The 24,353-nt window shown below is 43.9% G+C and overlaps 1 protein-coding gene across 2 annotated transcripts in view; it reads left to right on the top strand.

The window, feature by feature from the left end:
* CHRNA7 (cholinergic receptor nicotinic alpha 7 subunit) overlaps positions 1 to 24,353 on the top strand; it is a 351,587-nt gene that overhangs the window by 239,980 nt on the left and 87,254 nt on the right. Inside the window, exon 5 of one of the 2 annotated variants that reach the window (XM_075345715.1) lies at positions 23,519 to 23,598. In XM_075345715.1, the coding sequence (XP_075201830.1) occupies positions 23,519 to 23,598 (80 nt within the window). The remainder of the gene's footprint in view (positions 1 to 23,518; positions 23,599 to 24,353) is intronic. The other variant, XM_075345716.1, reaches the window with a different exon arrangement.

Here is a 24,353-nt window from a genome sequence, read left to right as displayed (position 1 = left end):
AGCTATCTCTCTATCTATTCATGTATTTATCTATTCTATCTATCTATCTATCTTATTGTATTTTATGCCATCCTATTCTTTTCTAATCTATCTAGCATTAATGGGCAACAGATCCTTTCAAGCATAATGGGAGTTTGTGAGCAACGGATCCTTAACTGCTGTCAGGGCCGGGCGGTCGGGCAGACCCAGGAGGTGGATCCACTGGGCCGAACTCTAAGATGGTGGTAGGGAGTCCGGTAGCTGAAGCACTGATGGGCAGCAGAACAGTCCGTGCAAGTGAAGGTAGCGGAGGAGTCCCTGGGACCACGGAGTCACAGATGGCAGTCCGGGTGACGTAGCTCAGGTTCGGAAGCCAGGATGATGTCAGGCGGGGTCCGGAACCTTTGGAGCGAGATGACGGGTCACCGCAGGGATCCGAGATGGTACGGACTGTCAGATGGCAGACGGACAGCGTGCGGGGCTCGGGATTCAGCAGGACTGGATGGCGAAGCGGGATCAGTTCTAGAAGAGAGATACGTAAGTATGGCAGGAAAACACAAGGAGACCTGACTCCTAGCTCAGAAAACACGAAGATCAGGCCCCGCCCCCTTGGACAAGAACCCCCTTTATACCCCGTACCTGTCTAACCTCATTTCCTGTTAATGGGCGCTGGCCCTTTAAGAAAGGGTCAGTGACCGCGCGCGCGCCCTAATGCGCATGCGCGCGGCCCGGGTGCCAGAAGCCAGGGAAGGAGGCTGAGAGGAGGACGCAGGGGAGCCGGCCAGGGCCTGGGAGGCCGTCGGGCGCCGGGATCGGCGGCCAGGGAGCCTAGGAAGGACGGGCACAAGAGACTGGGACGCGGGGAGCGTGGCAGGTGAGCCGGGGAGCGGGACAGGAGACCCGGGAAGGGGAGCCGAGGGCCCGGGGAGCGTGACAGTACCCCCCTCCCCACGCCCCCCTCCCCGCAACCGGGACATGAAGGCACGGATCAGAGGAGAGCCCACGTTCTCCCTGGGTTCCCAGGATCTATCCTCAGGACCATACCCCTCCCAGTCCACCAGGAAGAACTGCCGGCCACGAACAGTCTTCATGGCCACGATATCCCTTACCGCATAGATGTCGTCCTCAGCAATAGGAGGAGGAGCCGGACTGGCAGCAGCGGAGAAGGGACCAAGGAACACCGGCTTGAGTAGAGAGACGTGGAAGGAGTTGGGTATTTTCATCGTGGTCGGAAGCCTCAGTTTGTAGGAGACCTCATTGATCTTGCTGAGGACCTTAAACGGCCCGATGTAGCGAGGACCCAGCTTGTAGGAAGGTATCTTCAGTCGGATGTACTGGGAAGCAAGCCAGACCAGGTCACCAGGAGAGAAACACGGAGGATCTAGACGCCTTTTGTCAGCGTGTTTCTTCATCCGCTGGGAAGCGCGCCCAAGGGACGCCTTGACAGAGTCCCAAATGGTAGCGAAGTCACGGGCTACAGTATCAGCAGCAGGGACATCCGAAGAAGGGGATATAGGCAACGGGACGGAAGGCTGCAGTCCGTAAACGACATGGAAGGGAGATTTGGAGGACGACTCACTGACGTGGTGGTTATGGGAGAATTCAGCCCAAGGCAGAAGCGTGGACCAGTCGTCGTGATGGGCGTTGACATAGTGACGTAAGAAGGAGGTCAAGATTTGATTGACCCTTTCCACTTGGCCATTAGACTGAGGATGGTAAGCGGAAGAAAAGTCCAGAGTCACTCCCAGATATTTGCAGAGAGCCCTCCAGAAGCGGGAGGTGAACTGAGTTCCTCTGTCGGACACGATGTGGGAAGGAAAGCCATGCAAGCGGAAGATATGTTGTATATAGGCTTCCGCGAGTTCCTGAGCAGAGGGCAGTCCGGGCATAGGGACGAAGTGAGCCATTTTGGAGAACCGATCCACCACGACCCATATGACTGTGTGTCCGGATGATACTGGCAAGTCCGTAATAAAGTCCATCGCTATGTGTTGCCATGGAACTGAGGGTATCGGCAGAGGCAGAAGACGGCCATAGGGCAGGTGTTTGGGCGTCTTGTTCCTGGCACAAGAGGGGCAGGCAGAGACAAAGGCGGCAACGTCCGTGCGAAGGGATGGCCACCAGTAATGGCGTACAATCGCACCCCATGTTCTCTTCTGGCCTGCATGGCCGGCTGTTTTCGAGGCATGACCCCAGTGTAACACTTTTTGCCTGTCGGTCTCAGAGACATAGGTCTTCCCGGGTGGTATCTGGGCCAGAGTGACAGGAGCCACCGGAACAATCTTGCTAGGAGAGATGATAGGTTGGGTAGTCTCTTCCTCCTGCTCCAGAGGCATGAGAGACCTAGACAAGGCATCAGCGCGTATATTCTTGTCTGCGGGTCGGAAGTGAAGCTGGAAGTCAAACCTGGCAAAGAATAAGGACCACCTGGCTTGTCGTGGGTTCAGTCGCTGAGCGGACCGCAGGTATTCCAGGTTCTTGTGGTCCGTGTAGATAATCACAGGGTACACTGCTCCTTCCAGGAGGTAGCGCCACTCCTCTAGAGCCAGTTTGACCGCCAATAGTTCTCGGTCACCGATGGTGTAATTACGTTCAGGTGCTGAGAAGCTTTTAGAGAAGAAACCGCAAGTCACCATCTTCCCGGAGGAGGATTTTTGCATGAGCACTGCTCCGGCTCCTGAGGAGGAGGCATCCACCTCTAAGGTGAACTGGCGGTTTAACTCCGGTCGGTGGAGTACAGGAGAGGAGGCGAATGCTCGCTTCAGGGAGCAAAACGCGGCGTCGGCCGCAGGTGACCAGTCCTTTGGATTAGCCTCCTTTTTGGTCAGAGCGGAGAGAGGAGCAGTCAGGGCGGAGAAGTGAGGGATAAACTGGCGGTAGTAGTTGGCAAATCCCAGGAACCGTTGGATTGCCTTCAGTCCAGAAGGGGGAGGCCAGTGGAGGATGGAGGAGACCTTCTTTGGATCCATCTGCAGACCAGTACCCGAGATGATGTATCCCAGGAAAGGAAGAGAAGACTGCTCAAAGACGCACTTTTCATATTTGGCGTAGAGACGATTCTCTCTCAGTCTTTGTAGAACCAGCTTTACGTTCTCTCTGTGGGTCTGGAGGTCCGGAGAGAAGACAAGGATGTCATCCAGATAAACTACTACACATACGTAGAGGAGGTCCCGGAAAATGTCGTTCACCAGTTCTTGGAATACGGCAGGAGCGTTACACAGACCGAAGGGCATCACGCAGTATTCATAGTGCCCATCGCGAGTATTAAACGCGGTCTTCCATTCGTCTCCAGAGCGGATACGAACTAGGTTGTAGGCACCCCGAAGATCCAGTTTGGTGAACACACGGGCTCCTCTGAGCCGATCGAATAATTCGGGGATGAGCGGTAGGGGGTACTTGTTTTTTATGGTAATCTGATTCAAGCCCCGGTAGTCAATGCATGGGCGTAGGTCACCCTCTTTCTTCTTAACGAAGAAGAAGCCTGCTCCCGCAGGAGAGGAGGATCTCCGGATGAATCCCTTTGCCAGGCTTTCCGTGATGTAGGTGGACATGGCCCTGGTTTCGGCTGGAGACAACGGATATATCCGTCCTCGAGGTGGTGTTGTTCCTGGGAGCAGGTCGATGGCGCAATCGTAGGGACGGTGTGGCGGAAGTACCTCAGACTCCTTCTTGTCAAAAACGTCCGCGAAGGACCAATAGGCCGAGGGCAGACCCGGTAGGTACTCAGGAACCGGAGGTCGTCGGACTGGTTGTATAGACTTTAAACATCTTTCATGACAGGCAGAGCCCCAACGGGTGATTTCGCCAGTACCCCAGCTGACTGATGGTTCGTGTGTTCGCAACCAAGGAAGTCCCAGCAGGATTTGATGGGACATGTGTGGAAGGACGTAGAGAGAGATGTTCTCGGTGTGCAGAGCACCGATACGCAGTTCCACCGGCTTGGTGATCCAGGAGATGGTATCAGAGAGGGGTCTCCCATCCACCGAGGCAATCAGTAGGGGCTTCTCGAGTAGAGTAACAGGCAGCTGGTATTTGTCCACCGTGGCCTGCTGGATAAAATTGCCTGCTGCTCCGGAGTCGAGGTATGCCTCAGCCGTGAAGCGCGTCTCTCCTGTTGATACTTGTACCGTCCACATAACTGGGTCTGAGAGAGTCCCAGCACCTAGGGTGGCCTCTCCTACCAACCCTAGGCTTTGGAGTTTCCCGGCCTTTCCGGACAGGAGCGTAGGAGATGTGTGCCCTCTCCGCAGTAAAAGCAGAGGCCCTTGGCGAGCCGCTCTGCTCGACGTTGGTCAGACTGTCGTACTCGGTCAACCTGCATGGGTTCGTGGACAGGAATCCCAGCTGTTGATGACTGTGGCACAGAGGATTTCTGTGGCGGGGAGGAGTGCCGTACCGCACGTCGCTCACGAACCAGCTCTTTGGAGCGCTCCTGAAAACGAATGTCCACTCGAGTGGCTAGGGCAATCAGGGCATCTAGGGTGGAGGGCACGTCACGACCCGCCAACTCATCTTTGATGCGACTCGAAAGTCCTTCCCAGAAGGCGGCTGTCAGGGCCTCATTATTCCACCCGAGTTCAGAAGCCAAAGTGCGGAAACGGATGGCGTATTGGCCCACCGTCAGTGTTCCTTGACGTAGGCGGAGAAGTGATGAAGCAGACGCAGAGGCGCGTCCCGGCTCGTCAAAGGTACTGCGAAAGGCCTGCAGGAACTCTTGAAGATCCTTGGTCATGGGGTCCTCCTTCTCCCACAAGGGGTTCATTCACGCCAGTGCCCTCCAGGTGAGACATTATAAAGGCGACCTTGGCTTGGTCGGAGGCGAACAGATGTGGCAGCTGCGTGAAATGAAGGGAACATTGGTTTATGAAGCCCCTGCAGGTCTTGGGATCTCCAGCATAACGAGGTGGTGACGCCAAACGGAGTCGGGAGGCATCCGACGCGGCTGCCACTGGTGCGGGAGCCGTGGATTGCCTAGTGGGGGACCTGGTTGCCGCAGGCGTCATTGATGCTTGTAACGTGTACAGGCGGGTGTCCACGGAGGTCATAAATTGCAGCATGCGGGTCTGGACTTCACGCTGGCGTTGGAGTTCCTCTTGCAGGGCCAATAGTGCTGCAGCGGGATCCATGGCCTGATCTTACTGTCAGGGCCGGGCGGTCGGGCAGACCCAGGAGGTGGATCCACTGGGCCGAACTCTAAGATGGTGGTAGGGAGTCCGGTAGCTGAAGCACTGATGGGCAGCAGAACAGTCCATGCAAGTGAAGGTAGCGGAGGAGTCCCTGGGACCACGGAGTCACAGATGGCAGTCCGGGTGACGTAGCTCAGGTTCGGAAGCCAGGATGATGTCAGGCGGGGTCCGGAACCTTTGGAGCGAGATGACGGGTCACCGCAGGGATCCGAGATGGTACGGACTGTCAGATGGCAGACGGACAGCGTGCGGGGCTCGGGATTCAGCAGGACTGGATGGCGAAGCGGGATCAGTTCTAGAAGAGAGATACGTAAGTATGGCAGGAAAACACAAGGAGACCTGACTCCTAGCTCAGAAAACACGAAGATCAGGCCCCGCCCCCTTGGACAAGAACCCCCTTTATACCCCGTACCTGTCTAACCTCATTTCCTGTTAATGGGCGCTGGCCCTTTAAGAAAGGGTCAGTGACCGCGCGCGCGCCCTAATGCGCATGCGCGCGGCCCGGGTGCCAGAAGCCAGGGAAGGAGGCTGAGAGGAGGACGCAGGGGAGCCGGCCAGGGCCTGGGAGGCCGTCGGGCGCCGGGATCGGCGGCCAGGGAGCCTAGGAAGGACGGGCACAAGAGACTGGGACGCGGGGAGCGTGGCAGGTGAGCCGGGGAGCGGGACAGGAGACCCGGGAAGGGGAGCCGAGGGCCCGGGGAGCGTGACAACTGCTAGGTGAATGGACGCTTTGCTAATGGATCCGTTGCCCGTAGACTCCTATGCTTGAACGGATTCAGTAGCGAGCCGTATTTGGATCCGCACAAGAAATGTTTTGCGCCCAGGATTTTTTGTCTGTCTAAAACAACGGATGCCTGACAGTTTGGCACCTCATGGATGACAAGTTTTGACCCATCCATCAATATTATAGTCAATGGATCTGTTAATGGATCCATTTGTTTTTTCAAGAATTTACATTTTCCAAAAGGATGCAAAAACGGAAGTCATTACAGGACATGTGAACATATCCTTACAGTCTACAAAAGAGATAAAGTTACCCAGTTACTGTAGAGATGGAAAACGGCCCTTCCATACAAACTATGCTCCACAGGGAACTACTAAACTGTGATGGTCCAGGTACTAATCATAAATCCATTTGATGTCATAGCTGCCGGTCATTACAGGGATACCCGGCCACACCTCCAGACCTTAGCTTGCTCTCTGATGCATCAGTAGTGGGGGATATAGAGCCAGACAAGTTTTTTTTTTCTTTATGAACTCTGAATTGAATCTCATAATGTTCAAATTCACATGAAACCATGAATTTTAGGAAATTAAACTTAAACTCGATCCTCCATGGATTGATCTGCTTATCTGGGCAGCATGGTTGATCAGTTCATAGAACGTTTTCTTTTCAGAGCTGTGGTCCTCAGTTCCAATCTCACCAAGGCCAACATCTGTAAGGAGTTTGTATGATCTCCCTGTGTTTGTGTGGGTTTTTCCCCAGATAGTCTGGTTTCCTCCCACACTCCAAAGATAAACTGATAGGGAATTTAAATGGTGAACCCCAAAGGGGACAGGGATGATCATCTTTATAAAGTGCTGAAGAATATGTTGGTGATATATAAGCAATGTATAAGAAATAACTCTCTACTCGTGAAGTCTAAGCACTAAGACACCAAACAATTCTGAGAACAATGCAGTACTGGTGAAATATTTCAGTGTCCCTCCCATTTGCAAATGTTGTATACTGCAGCTGGCCAGATTCACTTGAAAGAGGCCATGCAGAAGTTTGCTGCACAGCAGTGGGTTCCTCTGTGCAGGCAAAATGATTTTAAACTTCTTTTGCAGCACTTCCTTGTTAAGATTTGGGGGGTTGGAATCCCCATGATTGTAAAGTGATTGCATACTTAAAGGGAATCAGTCACCAGGATTTTACAATGTAAGCCAAACACAGCATGCAGCAAGCGTTAAAAACGAAAAAACATCTGTGTTGTTCTTATCTGTGTTCAAGCTATAATTTGCCTATAATAAAGAGTTTATTGGTCCGGGATTAACATTGGTGTGACTCCTCTGCATGTGCAGAGCAGAAAAACACACATCACACTGTGATTGACACCTCAAAGTCAATGCACAATCTCTATTGAGAGCCTCTTGTGGACAGGGACAGCTCCCAGCTCTGCTACACTCAATTCTGAGATAAAGTCAGAACGGCTGCACCCTATAATCTAAGTTAAACATGGTTCATTTCAGGATCTCTTTGCCTACATTATGCTGCTCACAGATGAAGTAGCAAAAACCTGGTGACAGATTCCCTTTAAGCAATTTTTCACATGATGGGAAAACACCTTGATCGAACTTTTTGGCTAAATGCTTGCTTCTTTTTCTTTTATCTTTGCTATGAAATATTTTAAAATGATGTAAATAACAGTCTCACACTGAACAGATCTAATTTGCATAACAAAACATTGCTGATCAGTCAACCCGTTACATTATTAAAACCACTGGTGTCAAAAAACGTAAAATAGTAATTACATTCACACGCTTTGCAATATTCTGTGATGTCTGTAACGTTAGCAACAGTCTAATTTTAAAACCATTTATTCATTTGTTCTTTACTTTATGGACCAATTTGTATATTTGTGACAAAAGAGAACACTGCGGCTTTTTTGGTGAGGTTTTATTATACCTTATAAAGTAAGCATGCCTGTTTTTATAGCAGTGAAAAGCTAAATATTAATCAGTTTATCTCAAGAGAGCTGACAAGCTCCAAAATCATGGGAATACACTTGAATTTTAAATAGGATTTTATGGCTGTTATTAGCCCAAATTCTTTTTGATACTGCTATTTTTTATTAGTAGTACGTAAAACAAGTGCATCTCAATAAATTAGAATATCATAAAAAAAGTTAATTTATTTCAGTAATTCAATACAAAAAGGAAACATATTATATAGAGTCATTACACACAGAGTGATCTATTCCAAGTGTTTATTTCTGTTAATGTTGATGATTATGGCTTACAGCCAGTGAAAACCCAAAAGTTATTTTCTCTGAATATTAGAATATTAAATAAGACCAACTGGAAAAATGATTTTATACTCAGAAATGTTGGCGCCTACTGAAAAGTATGTACAGTAAATGCCTCAATACTTGGTCGGGGCTCCTTTTGCATGAATTACTGCATCAATACAGCGTGGCATGGAGGCGATCAGTCTGTGGCATTGCTGAGGTGTTATGGAAGCCCAGGTTGCTTTGATAGCAGCCTTCAGCTCAGCTGCATTGTTGGGTCTGGTGTCTCTCATCTTCCTCTTGACAATACCCCATAGATTTTCTTTGGGGTTTAGGTCAGGCGAGTTTGCTGGCCAATCAAGCACAGTTATACTGTGGTTATTAAACCATGTTTTAGTACTTTTGGCATTTTGGACAGGTGCCAAGTGCTGCTGGAAAATTAAATTTTCATCTCCAAAAACTTGCCGGCAGAGGGAAGCATGAAGTACTCCAAAATTTCCTGGTAGACGTCTATGCTGACTTTGGTCGTGATAAACAACAGTGGACCTACACCAACAGATGACATGGCTCCCCAAACCTACACTGAATCTGGAAACTTCACACTAACCTCAAGCAGCTTGGATTGTGGCCTTTCCACTCTTCCTCCAGACTCTGAGACCTAGATTTCCAAAAGAAATGCAAAATTTACTTTCATCTGAAAACAACACCTTAAAGCAGGGGTCTCAGACACGCGCCCCACGGGCCGCATGCGGCCCCTCAGGCTGCTTCGTGCGGCCCCCAGGCCCGTGCCCCTGTTCACTATCTCGGCAGGTGCAGGGGCCGCAACCAGTGTCTGCACTTTATGTCAGATGAATGTTTTGCTGGCGCTGCACTCTCGCACCAGCAACACAATCATCTGACATAAATCACTGACAGGGCTACGGCCCTTGAACCTGCCGCAATAGTGAACAGGGGCACGGGACTGGGGGACACACGAAATCACATGGCTGCGATCGCTTTGCAAATACTGTAGTTTCGGGGAGGAGGGGACCTCTGCCTGACCTCAGGAGGGGTGGGTGTCTCCTCCCCGGACCAGCGGAGGTTGTGATTGGCTGATCGGCGTTCGTCAGCCAATCACAGCCACTGTAATGTTTCAACCATTGAAAATGGCTTAAACATTGAAATCCGGCCATGGTTAGTGCAGCTGTAGCAGCGATCATTGGCTGGAGCTGGGTGACCTCAGTTCACCCGCCCCCAGCTCTGATTGGAGAGACCGGCCTTGTGACCGATCTGTCCAATCACTGTGGATCTGGGGCCAGAGACTGCTCCCCTCAGCTTCACTCCGGAGTCTGTAGAAGGTGAGGGGAGCGATCGGTAAGTTATAGCCACTGCCCCCCCCATTACTACAGGATGGGGACAAAGTGCGCACATTACTATGGGATGGGGATAAGGCTGGGGACATTACTATAGGAATGGGACATTACTATTGGATGGGGACATTATTACTATAGAATGGGGACAAGGCTGGGGACATTACTATAGGATGGGGACAAGGTGAGCACAATACTATAGGATGGGGACAGTACTGCAGGATAGGGACATTACTACAAGGGGACAAGGATGAGTAACAATACTATAGAATAGGGATAATGCTGGGGACATTACTAAAGGATGGGGACAAGGTTTGCACATTACTATAGGATGGGCACATGACTATAGAATAGGGAGAGTACTATAGGATGGGACAGTACTATAGGATGGGGACATTGCTACAAGGGGACAAGGATGGGGAACATTACTATAGATTGGGGACATTACTGTAGGATGGGGATAAGATGGGCACATTACTATAACATGGGGACAAGGATGAGGCACATTACTACAAGATGGGGACAAGGATGAGGAACATTACTTTAGGATGGGAATAAGCATGAGCACATTACTGTGGGATGGGGACTCGGATGAGGCACAGTACTACAAGGGGACAAGGATGGGCACATTACAACAAGATGGGGAACATTACTAAAAGATGTTGGTCAAAATTTCTATATAGTGCTAATTGTAAGACTACTAGTTAGACGAAAGGAATAAAATGTAAAAAAAAAATATTATTTTTTTTATATTTAAACAAAGAATGTGCATGTTTGCTATAATAAACAAGTGAAAATGTTCAAAATCAGTGATCCAAAGGTGTGTAAATAAAAAAAATATATGGTACCAATAAAAATGTCACTTTGTCCTGCAAAGAATGTGGCCCCCCAAATTATTTTTTTTCCTCTGTGCGGCCCATACACCCAGCCAAGTTTGAGACCCCTGCCTTAAAGCAATTGTCCAGTTCTTTTTCTGTTTAGTTCAGGTAAGACGCTTCTGGCGTTGTCTATTGGTCATAAGTGGCTTGACACAAGAAATGCGACAGTTGTAGCCCATGTCCTGTATACATCTGTGTGTGGTGGCTCTTGAAGCACTGACTCCAGCAGCAGTCCTCTACTTGTGAATCTCCCCTACATTTTTGAAAGGTCCATTCTTAACAATCCTATAAAGGCTGTGATTATCCCGGTTGCATGTGCACCTTTTTCTACCACACTTTTTCCTTCCACTCAACTTTCCACTAAAATGCTTGGATACAGCACTCAGAACAGGCAACATCTTTATCAATCACCTTTTGTGGCTTACCCTCCTTGTGGAGTGTGTCAATAACTGCCTTCTGGACATCTGTCAAGTCAGCAGTCTTCCCCATGATTGTGTAACCTACTGAACCAGACTAAGGGACCATTTTAAACTCTAAGCAAGCCTTTGCAGGTGTTTTGTGGTAATTATTCTAATTTTCTGGGATAACTTTTGTGTTTTCATTGGCTGTAAGCCATAATCATAAACATTAACAGAAATAAACACTTGAAATAGATCACTTTGTTTGACTCGTATATAATACATGCATTTCCCTTTTTGTATTGAATTACTGAAATAAATTAACTTTTTGATGATATTCTAATTTATTGAGATAAACTTGCATCTGGAACATTTTGGAAATTCACTAGAAGTTACAAATACCTGATATTCTAAGTTTAAGCAAATGTCTGGTTTAATTAATCTGCTTAATTTTAGGCTGTGTGCGTCTGCTGAGTATTTGGTGCAGACATTTTTTTTCCATCAAATCTGCACATTCTGGAAGACAAATGCACCAAAAAACAGCTCGTCCTTTTTTTTTGCCGTTCATAATGCGGTAAAAATGATTCGGCTGCTTTATTCTGTGCAAGACCAGATTTATATAGTTTTTTAGGTTTGGTAACTATCACACTAAAAATGCTTTTTACAAAATAAAAGGGTTTTCTTAATCTTTTTTTTATCACAGAATTTGGAAGGCTATTTTATTTTTCTGCCGACAGAGTCATGTGAGTCATGTGAGGGCTTGTTTATTGCCAGTTGAGTTAGAGTTGTTATTGGTACCATATAATATAATGCACCTTCCATAGTTTTTCATATGGTGTAATGCATCCTCCATAGTTAACCAAATAGCATAATACACCCCCATAGCCCTGCATATAGTATAACGCACCCACACAGTCCTCCTTACAGTATAATGCAAACTCCATAGTCCTCTATATAGTATAATGAACACACCATAGTCCTCCATAAGATAGAATGCACAGCCCTTAGTCCTCCATTTAGTATAATGTACCTCCATCTTCCTCCATATGGTATAATATAGGTCTCCATATATAATGCACAACCACAGTTCTCCATATAATATAATGCACCTTCATATATAATAATACACAGGAGGACAAGAGTAAAGTGCAAAAATTCATATATTTTATTGAGACATACACAACACAGAATGATTAAAATGGTGGTACACTATCATAAAACAGGGGGGGGGACAGAATTCCAGAGTCCAAATATAATGGAATAAGGACAGCCACCTACAGTGTGTCACTATGTGGAATACATAATTATAAAAAATGGAGGCTGTCACAGGGTAAACTCAGGACAGAGGCAATGAAAGTGGTACAAGGCTGGGACACTGGATGGGAGGCAGCACAGAAATTTCACCACAGGATCTCCAAGGGAGAGGGAGAGGCTGTGGTGAAGCTGTAACTGAGGTCACAAAATAATAATACAATTGTAGTAAGAGGACCAAACAGTACAGGGGCACATAGAATACTATCTTCGGTTTCTTACCTAAAGTGCTAGTGCAATGAGAAATTCAAAATAGTGCTCCAGGTTCTGCCAACCCAAACACTGTCCAGGAGCTCAGTACGGTCCCTGGATGACGCCCAGGATCTCCATCCGACGCACGTTTCGCGGGGTCAAGCTTTCTCACTTATCTTATCTCAGCTTATCACTCTGGCTCCCCACCTTGAGAAAGCTTGACCCCGTGAAACGCGCATCGGATGGAGATTCTGGGCGTTATCCAGGGACCGTACTGAGCTCCTGGACAGTGTTTGGGTTGGCAGAACCTGGAGCACTATTTTGAATTTCTCATTGCACTAGCACTTTAGGTAAGAAATCGAAGATAGTATTCTATGTGCCCCTGTACTGTTTGGTCCTCTTACTACAATTGTATTATTATTTTGTGACCTCAGTTACAGCTTCACCACAGCCTCTCCCTCTCCCTTGGAGATCCTGTGGTGAAATTTCTGTGCTGCCTCCCATCCAGTGTCCCAGCCTTGTACCACTTTCATTGCCTCTGTCCTGAGTTTACCCTGTGACAGCCTCCATTTTTTATAATGATGCATTCCACATAGTGACACACTGTAGGTGGCTGTCCTTATTCCATTATATTTGGACTCTGGCATTCTGCCCCCCCCCCCCTGTTTTATGGTAGTGTACCACCATTTTAATCATTCTGTGTTGTGTATGTCTCAATAAAATATATGAATTTTTGCACTTTACTCTTGTCCTCCTGTGTATTACTGTCACTATGAGTAGTGCTGGCACCCTCTTTGCCTTACTATGGCTGACCTGGTGCTCATAACAAAGGCTGTTATAATGAGAATTGTTTTGCTTCATATATAATGTACAGCCCATTGTCCTCCATATAGTATAATGCACAGCTCATAGTCATCCATGTAGTATTATGGTCGCCGTGTACTCACTAATTTAAAAAAACTACTCACCTCTCCTCGGTCCCCCACTGCTCTGGTCTTGGCAGCGAGTGTTCTGACCCTGTGTGTTCACTGCTCTGCACAGCAGGCATGATGAAGTGACATCATCACACCCACTTAGCTGAGCTATGAGATCTCAGACAGCGGGAAAATGATGAAAGTTGGAGTGGACTCCCTCTTTAATCATTGCTTTCAATTTTATTGGCATCCATGATGCGAAATCAGTTGAAAGTGTAATGCTGGGCTTGGGGGCCTGGTGTCAGCGCTGGCATCGGGGCTTCTGACACATGGGCCCCATAGTGGCCACATGGTGGCATGTCACTGGTGTGCACCAGTCACAAAAAGGCAAACCTTTCTTTGATGAGACCCCCAACTTAATATTTGTCAAATGTGCTGCTTTATTCTTTTCTTAGTGATGGTATACCATATGTGTAAATGTACTGTCCCCCTAAATCCTTGTTTTTAGGAGAGAAGAGCTTTGTACATAAAGGCTCACAGCAGCAACAGAGGTTAATTTTGAGAGTCAAATGCAATGAATACCTCTGTGGATTGCCATGTTTGCTCTATTGGAACTTACACAAAAATCTGAGGCGAGATTCTGGAATTTTTAGAAATCTAACTCACTGATCAACTGTTTGTAACAATAGGAGGTTGCATATAAAAGAGCCTGAAGCAGTTTACAAAACTTTCTGCCTACTGACAAATACCGCAGTGCCAGTAGGTTTTGGAGATTTTCTTGTTCTGTGTGGGTGGTGTTCTCCTTAAATAATATTGATAGTTTTTTTTAAATTGTAACCTTATATTAACTTTGATTGACCTTATTGCTATAATCAGCTCTGTACATTAATGGGGGAAAGAAGGGATATTGGGCAGTGGGGAGCATAAATGCACAATGTCCAATTGCTATTAGCATATTCACAAACAATGCCCAAGGCAGCATCAAGTCAGCAAGCAATATGCATTAGACCTGCTTGTGCTGCTTTAATGAAAACTATGACACAGGAAATCAATTACGGAATGCTTAATTAATACGTAAAGCACTCAACAGCAAATTGCTAGGACTTTTATGTGGCTTGACACTGATAAAAAGATGCTATTAAAATATTATGCACTCGTTATGGGCAATTCATTTAAAGGGGAAGCTGTTCTTTTACATTCATGAAATATGCACGTTGAGAAAATTCAAATTGGAATAAGCTGTGTCAAGTTCCTGGTGAGCTTTAATGAGCCTCCCTTGGTCCATCTATCCATCCACTGGGACTACTAAGCAAATAATACACTGGCTAATGTAATTGCTCTACATAATAGTCCTTTAAAGGGAATCTACCACCAAGTTTTTGCCCCCTAATCTGAGAGCAAAATAATGTAAAGACAGAGACCCTGAGTCCAATGAAGGATCACTTACTTGGCTGCTTGCTGTAGTTTTGATAAAATTACTGTTTTATCAGAAGAAGATTATCCCTAGAAGACAATTAAACCTGCTACCGTGTAGTCCTTCATATTCTTGAGCCTTTAGAACCTCTCTCCCACGAATGACTGGCAGCTTTCTGCCTATGGACAATGTACACAGAAAGTAATCAATCCTTGGTGTCTTTTTAAGAGGGAGGGGGTTATACAGAGCTCAGCATTCAAAGAACTTGCCAATGTAAAGCAGATAAAACAGTAATTTTATCAAAACTGCAGTAAGTGACTCATAACTGAAATCAGGATCTCTGCCCGAAATTTTACTGCTCTCCGATTGGATAGCAAAAGCTGGTGTCTTTAAATCTTAGCTTACTTATAGCGGGTGAAATAAGTATTGATGGTCACCAATTTTCTAAGTCAAAATATTTCAGATGTTGCTATTGATATTAATTTCTCACCAGATGTCAGTAACAACCCGTCCAATCCACACATGATCTCCAATTCATTTTTGCCTTTGTGACTGTTTCCATTTGTTTAGTTTTGTGTGTGTTGTGCCTTTTTTTTTTATTAACCCAATTCATTATTCTCTTTACTGCCTTTTTTAAAATATATTCTTTGCACCAGATTCATGATTTGCATGCACCAATTAGATTAATTTGGCTAAAAAACAGCAAATAATAGCACATGACTAAATAGGAAAGTGATTTAAAAATGCAACTGATGATTCAGGGCCTTTATGCACTCAAACACACTTTATATCTGTGCATACACAGATACTGGCTGGTGACTAGGTAAAGATTCTTTAAGCGTACTACTTTATTATTAAAGATAGCTCAATCAATTGGGTGGCACGGGGGCTCAGTGGTTAGCACTGCAGTCTTGCAGCGCTGAGGTCCTGGGTTCAAATCCCACCAAGGACACCATCTGCAAGGAGTTTGTATGTTCTCCCCATGTTTGCGTGGGTTTCCTCCAGTTTCCTCCCACACTTGAAAGACATACTGATAGGGACTCTAGATTGTGAGCCCCAATAGGGACAGTGTTGCCACTGTATGTAAAGCGCTGTGGAATTAATAGCACTATATAAATGAAGAAATTATTATTATCATACATTACAAGCAATTTCCATCTTTTCTTTCCCCCTATTTCTTCATAGATTATGAATAGAAATGAACGAACCTGTGGACAATCGGGTTTGCCTGGTTCTGTCTAACTTAGTTAAAAGTTCGGCTCGAGATTGGACTTCACCCCAGATCCCGAATGTGACGGGGTCCTTCTCCCATATCACACAATCAACAGAGCGAGAGATGGCTGTACAATCCAAAGAGCATTTATTCCAAGCAAATCAAATGGTCCATAACATAATCCACAAAACAGAGGGTAAAATTAGTCCAGAAACACAATTATAATCCAATATGCGATAAATGTCCAGGTCTCTCTGAGAAGTTGCAGCTTCTCCCAGAGAATCAATCCTCTATTCAAGTTCTCAAACAGACTGCCCCATTCTTCAGGTAAGCAGAGAGTTTAGGTGGATCCCAGGCCCCCTCCCCTACACCTGAGGACAGAAGCACTTCAAGGAGTTATAAACCTGCAGACAGGATAAACAATACATTGAATAGACAGCCCACCATGCCTAAAACATGAACCCACACAAAATGGTACATGACGCACAATATCCCACCATCAGACCGAACCCTATATAGGTCAATGGATACTTTAATGTCTGTGCTGTAAAATGGCTGTGAATTCGTCCTAGTAAGTGCTAGGGACTGCAAAAGGAAGCAGAATGCGTTAAATTGCCCTGCAAACAAATGTGGACAGGGAGTAAATGGAAAAAAAAATTGATGTAGGCTCCCACCTATTTATGATAACCAGGGCATGAAAAGCAGTCAACTGCTTGTTGTAACTCTCAGCTGTCATCTTTACTTTGGCTGGTAATAAAAATAAAGACGATTCCATACCAATTTCTTAAATTATTTAGGAAACTATATTTGATAACAAACTATGGTAAAGCAGGCAGCTAGGGGCTAGTATTATCAGGCTGGGAGGGCCCATGGTTATTTGACCCCTCCCAACCTAAAAATAGCAGCCTGCAGCCACTACCAGAAGTGGCACATACATTAGATGCACCAATTCTGGTTCTTTGCCCAGCTCTACTTATGGAGTTGATGTCAGCTGTAAATTGACAGCTGGCATCAAGTCCATAGGATAGTAATGGATAGGCATCTATGGGACACACCAATTACTAACCCAATAAATGTAGAGTGTGGTAGATCCACTCACTCAGCTGCAGTTTGTGGTAGACACAGGAATGCTTTCCATTTAAATTTCAGCTTTTTTATTAACTTCATAACCCAGCCAGCACAAAACAAAACCGCCTTACCGGCATAAAAGAAAACATAAGAACATGAACACAGTGCATTACACGGCGGGTATCACCCACTAAGGTTTAGGGTCCCACTCTGTTCAATCAGAGTTACAGAGAGAAGGAGCTGCTTCCTCCAAAACACAGAACTCTGAGTGCTTCCAGAGGCCTGGCCTTTACCTCCCTGGATCACACGCCAAGGTGAAGATATGGTTAACGGCTGTCCCACCCATCTATTTAGCTATTCACAAAAACTTGGCCCTGTTAAATGACATTTAACTTTTTCAGCACCTAGTATCCTGGAGCATTACATCTGGGTTCACATTGCTGAATTTAATAATCTCAGCAACACATACCTCCCCTCTTGTACTTTACCAGTGGTCCTATCACAAGAGTTATAAATAAAACACAAATACTGGAAAACAAAATTTGAATTAACACTCCCCCACTCACCCTCATCACCAATTTAATAATAAAATAAATCCTAAAAGTTCCGATGTAATCCAATGCTGTAATGTCCCACAGCGTCAATTGATTCCTATGGAGCTTTGTTCTCAGAACCAGGCTCCATAGGTCACTGTTGATCAGCGGCAGACCAGGATTTTCTCATGAATAGTTTAGACATTAATGGAATTTTGTTGCTAGCGGTTTAGACATTAATGGCTGTGAATTGAATTATTTAGAGGGCACACCAAATTTACACTTCTATACAAGCTGTACACTGACTACTTTACATTATATTATAGTTTCATATCTTCAGTGTTGTCCCATTAAAAGATATATCATATTTCCAAAAATGTGATGGGGTGTACTCACTTTTGTGATATACTGTATGTGTACTCTCAGAATTTTCTAGAACGCAGTAATGTTACTTGTAACCTAGTAATGTGTTACATATGACAGCCTTTATAAGTTGTTACTTGGTAGCCGTATGAGCAGAACTTTGTTGTGAACGTCAGATATTTAATACTGTATTTAGTAAGAGCTAAGAAAGAGCAGATTTGAAGTTTAAAGACTTATATCTGCAAAATATGTAATTTCCATGGGATAATTAGAAGAGCTCAATACCCTGCTTATTCTGCAATATTCTCTAAGTAGAATATTTTGTTCTAATTATTCTCTGGCAGAGACATCTGGATATTATAAGTACGGAAAATAGAGCAGACACTGTGATCAAAGATATATCTACAACTTATAAAAAAAATCCTTGCACTATATATTTTATTAGTACTTGGTGAAGAATTTCATGAGCAATTTTCAGGTGGTTTTGAATTTTTGGACTTGTATACAAAGGATCACTTTGACAAAACTTCTAGAAACACTTTGTGCTTTTACAGGAAAAATATATCTTCGCACCGCGTTAGCTACTTGTAGTAGATAGAAAAAGAGAGTCCTCAGTGATTGATATCTATTAATGGCTAACTGAAAAGATATTAAAAAAGAACAAGCTTTTGAGACTTTTCAGTTCTCATCAAGTATATAAAAGACAAAATCTGAAGTCACATATTTATACAAAACAGGCCAGAATACTTAACATATTAATACACAACAGGGCAGAATATTCCTTCCTGTTGTGTATAAATATGTAACTCTTCAAAATTGGTGTTGCTATGTATTACCGTATTTTCAGTTAGCTATTAAAATGTATCAACCACTGAGGACTCTGCAATTCTTAATATTTTGTGTTTTTAAAGGCATTTTCCCAATATCACAATTTATATCTATATACCACATAAGTTTGGATACTGTCCCTTCTTGATCAGTATGTGGCTTTTCTCTACTCAACTGCCCAAAGTTTAAGTATTATATTGAATATACAGTTTCATTTTTGGTTTTCATGCAATGAAGGTACACAGTTTCCTGTGTATTGTATGGCATGAGAGCTTGAACTGTCTGTTGTTGGCATTGTACTCCATTGTGTCATAAGTGTGTTGCACCCTTTTGAGACCTCGGAGGGTTGGTGATCAAAAGGTCTCAGCATTTGGTTGATAACAGATCCAGTTTAGAATCTGCTCATCGCTTATCCTGAGGAGGAGCATATTTAATTTAATTCTGTGCTGAAGGGGTTAAGATCTTTTTTCTATCCTGCTGAGATTGACTTGTAGCTGTTTAATCTCAGGTGCAGCCATGCCCTTCTGCTATAAAAACGGACTTCTCAGTCTCTCCTATGCTATAGCTTATTCTATAACTGACCACTCTAAAAGAGCCTGGTTCTGGAGAAGTGGAGGTGTTGTTACTGTTGCAGCTGAGAAGATTCCTGTTTAAGTAGCTCTGGAGAACTATTTGCTGTGTCTTTCCCCTATGTTATTGTAGTGGTAAGACTATCATCTTGCTGGCCTTTGCACTAGTCAGGGTGAGTTTAGAGCCAGCGAGGGCCTAGGCACATGACAGCACATGGGGAGAAGGACCTGTATAGGAACGTTAGGGAGTGCAGGGATCAGCCTCAGTTGAGTGTTAGGGGGTGACCCCGCTCCCCTCTCCCTAGCGCCAGGGCCATCTGTTGTTTTATTCCCTGATGTACCCATGTGCCAGAGGTCCTCTCATCCCCGGCATAACACATTGTCTGTATTGTAAATACAATTTCTATGCCTTTCATATAGTTTATTTCTCTCAAGAGTATTCCATGGGCTAGTAGTTGAACCTCCATTAATCAGATAGTCACAACAAATCAGATTTATATGCTAAAAATGTTCTTTCTGGGAGAACATCTTTAGAATTGCAGATTATTGCTTTATTCTTCATGTTCCACACATGCAAAGAAGTGACAAGCCATATGAGACCCTTAAATGTGTAAAAAAACAATGTTACATTGTAAGTCTCAACACAATCACAAATTGTGAAAATTGCACTGAAAATATAAACATAATATACGGCGCTAAAGTTGTTCAAAAAATATTTACACTATCCTGGTTCTAACAACCATCTCCTACTTGCTGCTAACCCCAGTCCCTCTACTGATTACTATGTCCGGTGGCATCATGTTTGTCACACCACAGTACCACAGTAATGGTGCTCTACATGGCCAGATTCAAATGATCATAGCTGGCCAAGTCCTATAATGCAGAAGCTGCTTTTCTATTATGGTCATCTGTGCTAGCTAATAAAAGGGGTACTATCACTTTATGACATCCAAATGCTTTAATAAGGTTTTTCAGGTAGACATATTTATAGTCTATCCTTAGTTAGTGGGGTCTAACCCCCCAGCTGAGCTTATTCTAGGGTCTATTGTGCTCTAGCAGGTGAAACTCCCTACATTTTGTTGCGAAAGCTCAGTGTGGGACTGAGTTGCCGTACAGAAACAGACACTATAAAATGCACAGCGCTGTGCCTGGCAAATAATGGCGGGACATACCTTTAACAACCTGATTGGTAGGTGCCAGAAGTCAGCTCCTGGTACAAGATGCCTATTTAAAGGTCATGAGTATTATAGTCCTGGAAAACCTTTTTATGAGGGCATCTAAACAGAGTTTATCTTTTTTTTTTGTTAAATACAGATGAAGCAATACGGACTGTGCCCTTTATTCCATATTAGTTATATGACCGCTCCTAATGCACCAAGTATTCATTTTTTTATGACTGCAGTCTGGCATTGCATCTATCCTCTTAGGACACAGTAAAATGTGCAGTATATTTTACTGCCCATTATGTGAAAATAAACCTGCCTAATAAATTGACTATATTTTTTCTTTAATTCTCCCCTTAGTAACATATCTAGATTACAGATCTATAAGTAATTTGAAAATCTAATAAGAAGCCCGATGTTCAGATGTACTCTTTGATGGAACACTGCAGTATCTCCTAGAGATTAGGACCACATCCAGACTAACAATAATTAGTAAGAGCACATCACAGATATCTTCAGTCCAGGCCAATGTTCAAACTTCAATTTAATTTTCCCCTTCCCACACGTAATGGACTCATTCTGCATCCAGATAATTACTGTATTCAATTAGCCTTCTAAGACTTGGTTTTTGTAGCATTATCAGGATGGAGATAATGCCCTTCAGGGGTGACATAGCCCTGACCTTTCCATTTGAAGCTTTCCAGATAATGTTCTCACTAATACATGTCATATTTGCTTGATAACATCTGCCCGGTTCTTTCTTGCTTAACTTCTTTGTGTAACATAATTTAATTGTGACATTATCTGTGACTGTATCTCACTTTAAAGGTTTCTGCTTCTTGATACACAATTTTAAATACAATACATTTTTTTCTATGCAATTTAAAAAAATGATAAAAAATGAAGTGGTAAATATTATACATCAGGGTATTTATTTTAATCACTCACATTGCTCTTTATACCAACTGTTCTTACAATCTAATTTCAAAGGTAAAGTCTCACAGGCAGACAGTGAAGGAAATAATTATTTGATCCCTTGCTGACTTTGTAAGATTGCGCACTGACAAAGACATAGTCTATAAATTAAAGGGTAGGTTAATTTTAACAGTGAGAGATAGAATATCCAAAATAAAATCACATTGTATAAAAGATATAAATTTATTTGCATTTTGTAGAGAGAAATAAGTATTTGATCCCCTAACATCCATTAAGAGTTCTGCCTCCTACAGACCACTTAGACGCTCCTAATCAACTCATTTCCTGCATTAAAGACAGCTGTCTTAAGTTATCACCTGTATAAAAGTCTACTGTCCACAGACTCTAAGCTCTACAACATGGGCAAGACCAAAGAGCTTTCTAAGGATGTCAGGGACAAGATCATAGCCCTGCACAAGGCTGGAATGGGCTACAAAACCATAAGTAAGACGCTGGGTGAGAAGGAGACAACTGTTGATGCAATAGTAAGAAAATGGAAGAAATACAAAATGTATGTCAATCCACATCGATCAGGTGCACCATGCAAAGTCTCACCTTGTGGGGTATAGCCTAAAACTACATGGGGGAACTTTTAAAGATCTCAAGACATCTGGGACCACTGTCATCAAAAAAAGCATTGGTAACACATTGCGCCATAATGGCTTAAAATCCTGCAGTACCCCCAAAGTCTCACTGCTCAAGAAGGCACATGTGCAGGCCTATTTGAAGTTTGCTAATGAACACCTGGATGATTCTGAGAGTGATTGCGAGAAGATGCTGTGGTCAGATGATGAGACACAAATTGAGCTCTTTGTCCATAACACAACTCGTCGTGTTTGGAGGAAGAGAAATGCTGCCTATAACCCAAAGAACACCATCCCCACTGTCAAACATGGAGGTGGAAACATTATGTTTTGGGGGTGTTTCTCTGCTAAGGGCACAGGACGACTTCCCCGTATCAATGGGACAATAGATAGAGCCATGTACTGTAAAATCCCGGTTGACAACTTCCTTCCTTCTGTCAGGACATTAAAAATGGGTCGTGGCTGGGTCTTTCAGCATGACAATGACCCAAAACATACAGCCAAGATACCAAAGGAGTGGCTCAAAAAGAAGTACATTAAGGTCATGGAGTGGCCTAGCCAGTCTCCAGACCTTAATCCCATAGAAAACGTATAGAGGGAGCTGAAGCTGTGAGATGCCAAGCGACAGCCTCAACATCTTAATGATTTAGAGATGATCTGCAAAGAAGAGTGGACCAAAATTCCTCCTGACAAACCTCATCATCAACTACAAAAAACATCTGGCTGCTGTGCTTGCCAACAAGGGTTTTGCCACCAAGTATAAAGTCTTGTTTGCCAGAGGAATCAAATAGTTATTTCTCACTGCAAAATGCAAATTAATTTATATAATATATACAATGTGATTTTCTAGATTTTATTTTGGATATTCTATCACTCGCTGTTAAAATTAACCTACCTTTAAAATTATAGACTGTTCATGTCTTTGTCAGTGGCCAACTTACAAAATAAGAAAGGGATCAAATAATTATTTCCTTCACTGTATATGTGATACACCCCCCATATGAGTAAGATATAAATTGGAGACTTTTCTGTGGCATTCACCATGAATTCAATAGAAATATAATGTGACACGCACTATTTGATGTTGCATTATAGAGATAATATCTTTTCCCTAGATGCATTGGGGAATATCTAAAGCTTTATAGTACAGAACCGTCGGCTCTTTGTGCCGCGTTCTGTGTTTGCATTCAGTGTCCGTACAGATATTTTCCTTAGGGTTGTAAAGCAACTGTCCTCCCCTATAACCTAATTACGCAAAAGCAACCAAAACATTTTTATTTGATACCCCTTATTTTATCATGTGTCTCTTTTATTATGTGCGGTCAGAATCAATTATTTTCTCTTGCTAAACACTTTGTGCCTCTGTACATGAAAAAATACTTTAATACGACGAAATTGTATTTCTCAGCAACACCCATCATTGAAAATGACAACAGAGACAGGAAATCTGTAGGTAATACATGGTAAATGACATGTGATTATGGGTAAAGAATGATGCTATTCAATCACACATTTAACAAGTCATAGATGTGAAGAGACAGCTACGCTAGTAATATATTGATTTTTAATCACCGGCTGCCACTTTCTTACTCTTTATGTTATATTTTGTAGCGCAGATGAAAGATTTGATGCTTCATTTCATACTAATGTACTAGTGAACTCATCTGGACACTGCCAGTATTTACCGCCAGGTGAGTGATGACCATTTTTGAGTTTTTCCTTAATTATTACAAGATATGTCCTATCTGAATGTTTTCTGCCTATGATTATATTTTAACGTATAGTCACAATATTGGATTTTCCTTGTCTTAACCTGCATTTGTAAAGTATAATCAGTAGAGATGAGCAAAACAGAACTGTAAAGGTTGAAGTTGGGACTGAAAATCAGTGTCCGGTGCTCAAACCCAACCCAAACATTTTTAAAAAATGTCCAAGTTCGGGTGCTGTTTAGTGATGAGCGAACCCATGGATATTTGGGTTTCCTGAAAAAACAAATCGGGTTCAGCAGCCGACCTTTAGCCTGACCTTGACCCCGGACAATGAACTCCATACAAATCAATGGGGATGAGGCGTTCTGGGCTGTAAAATGGCTGTAGTAAGGGCTAGTGGGCTACAAATCGAAGTTAAATTATAGTAAGAGCAGGATACAAGAGTATAAAATAGTGTGGGCAAATTGCATACTATTTTTTACTCTTGTATCTTTTTGGACTTTTCCATAAAGACAAAGATTTTTCATATATCCCTGGATTACCGCTGGATCTTTTCTATTTTACTTACCTTGCATCTCTACGACTGCTCCTGCCGGATCCGTGCGGTGCTGTTGGGACTGTTGTGTGGAGCATAGGTACATTGGGGTAAGCTGACCTCCTTTTGTCTTTCTAAGAAGAGCAAGATTGTTATACATATCATGTTTCCTGGAGGGTCACACTGCAGTCAGACTATTTTC

The sequence above is a fragment of the Anomaloglossus baeobatrachus genome, chromosome 4, assembly GCF_048569485.1.
Source record: "Anomaloglossus baeobatrachus isolate aAnoBae1 chromosome 4, aAnoBae1.hap1, whole genome shotgun sequence".
Lineage (NCBI taxonomy): Eukaryota > Metazoa > Chordata > Amphibia > Anura > Aromobatidae > Anomaloglossus > Anomaloglossus baeobatrachus.
Note: the sequence above shows the minus strand (reverse complement) of the source record. Positions and strands in the feature narration are given on the sequence as shown.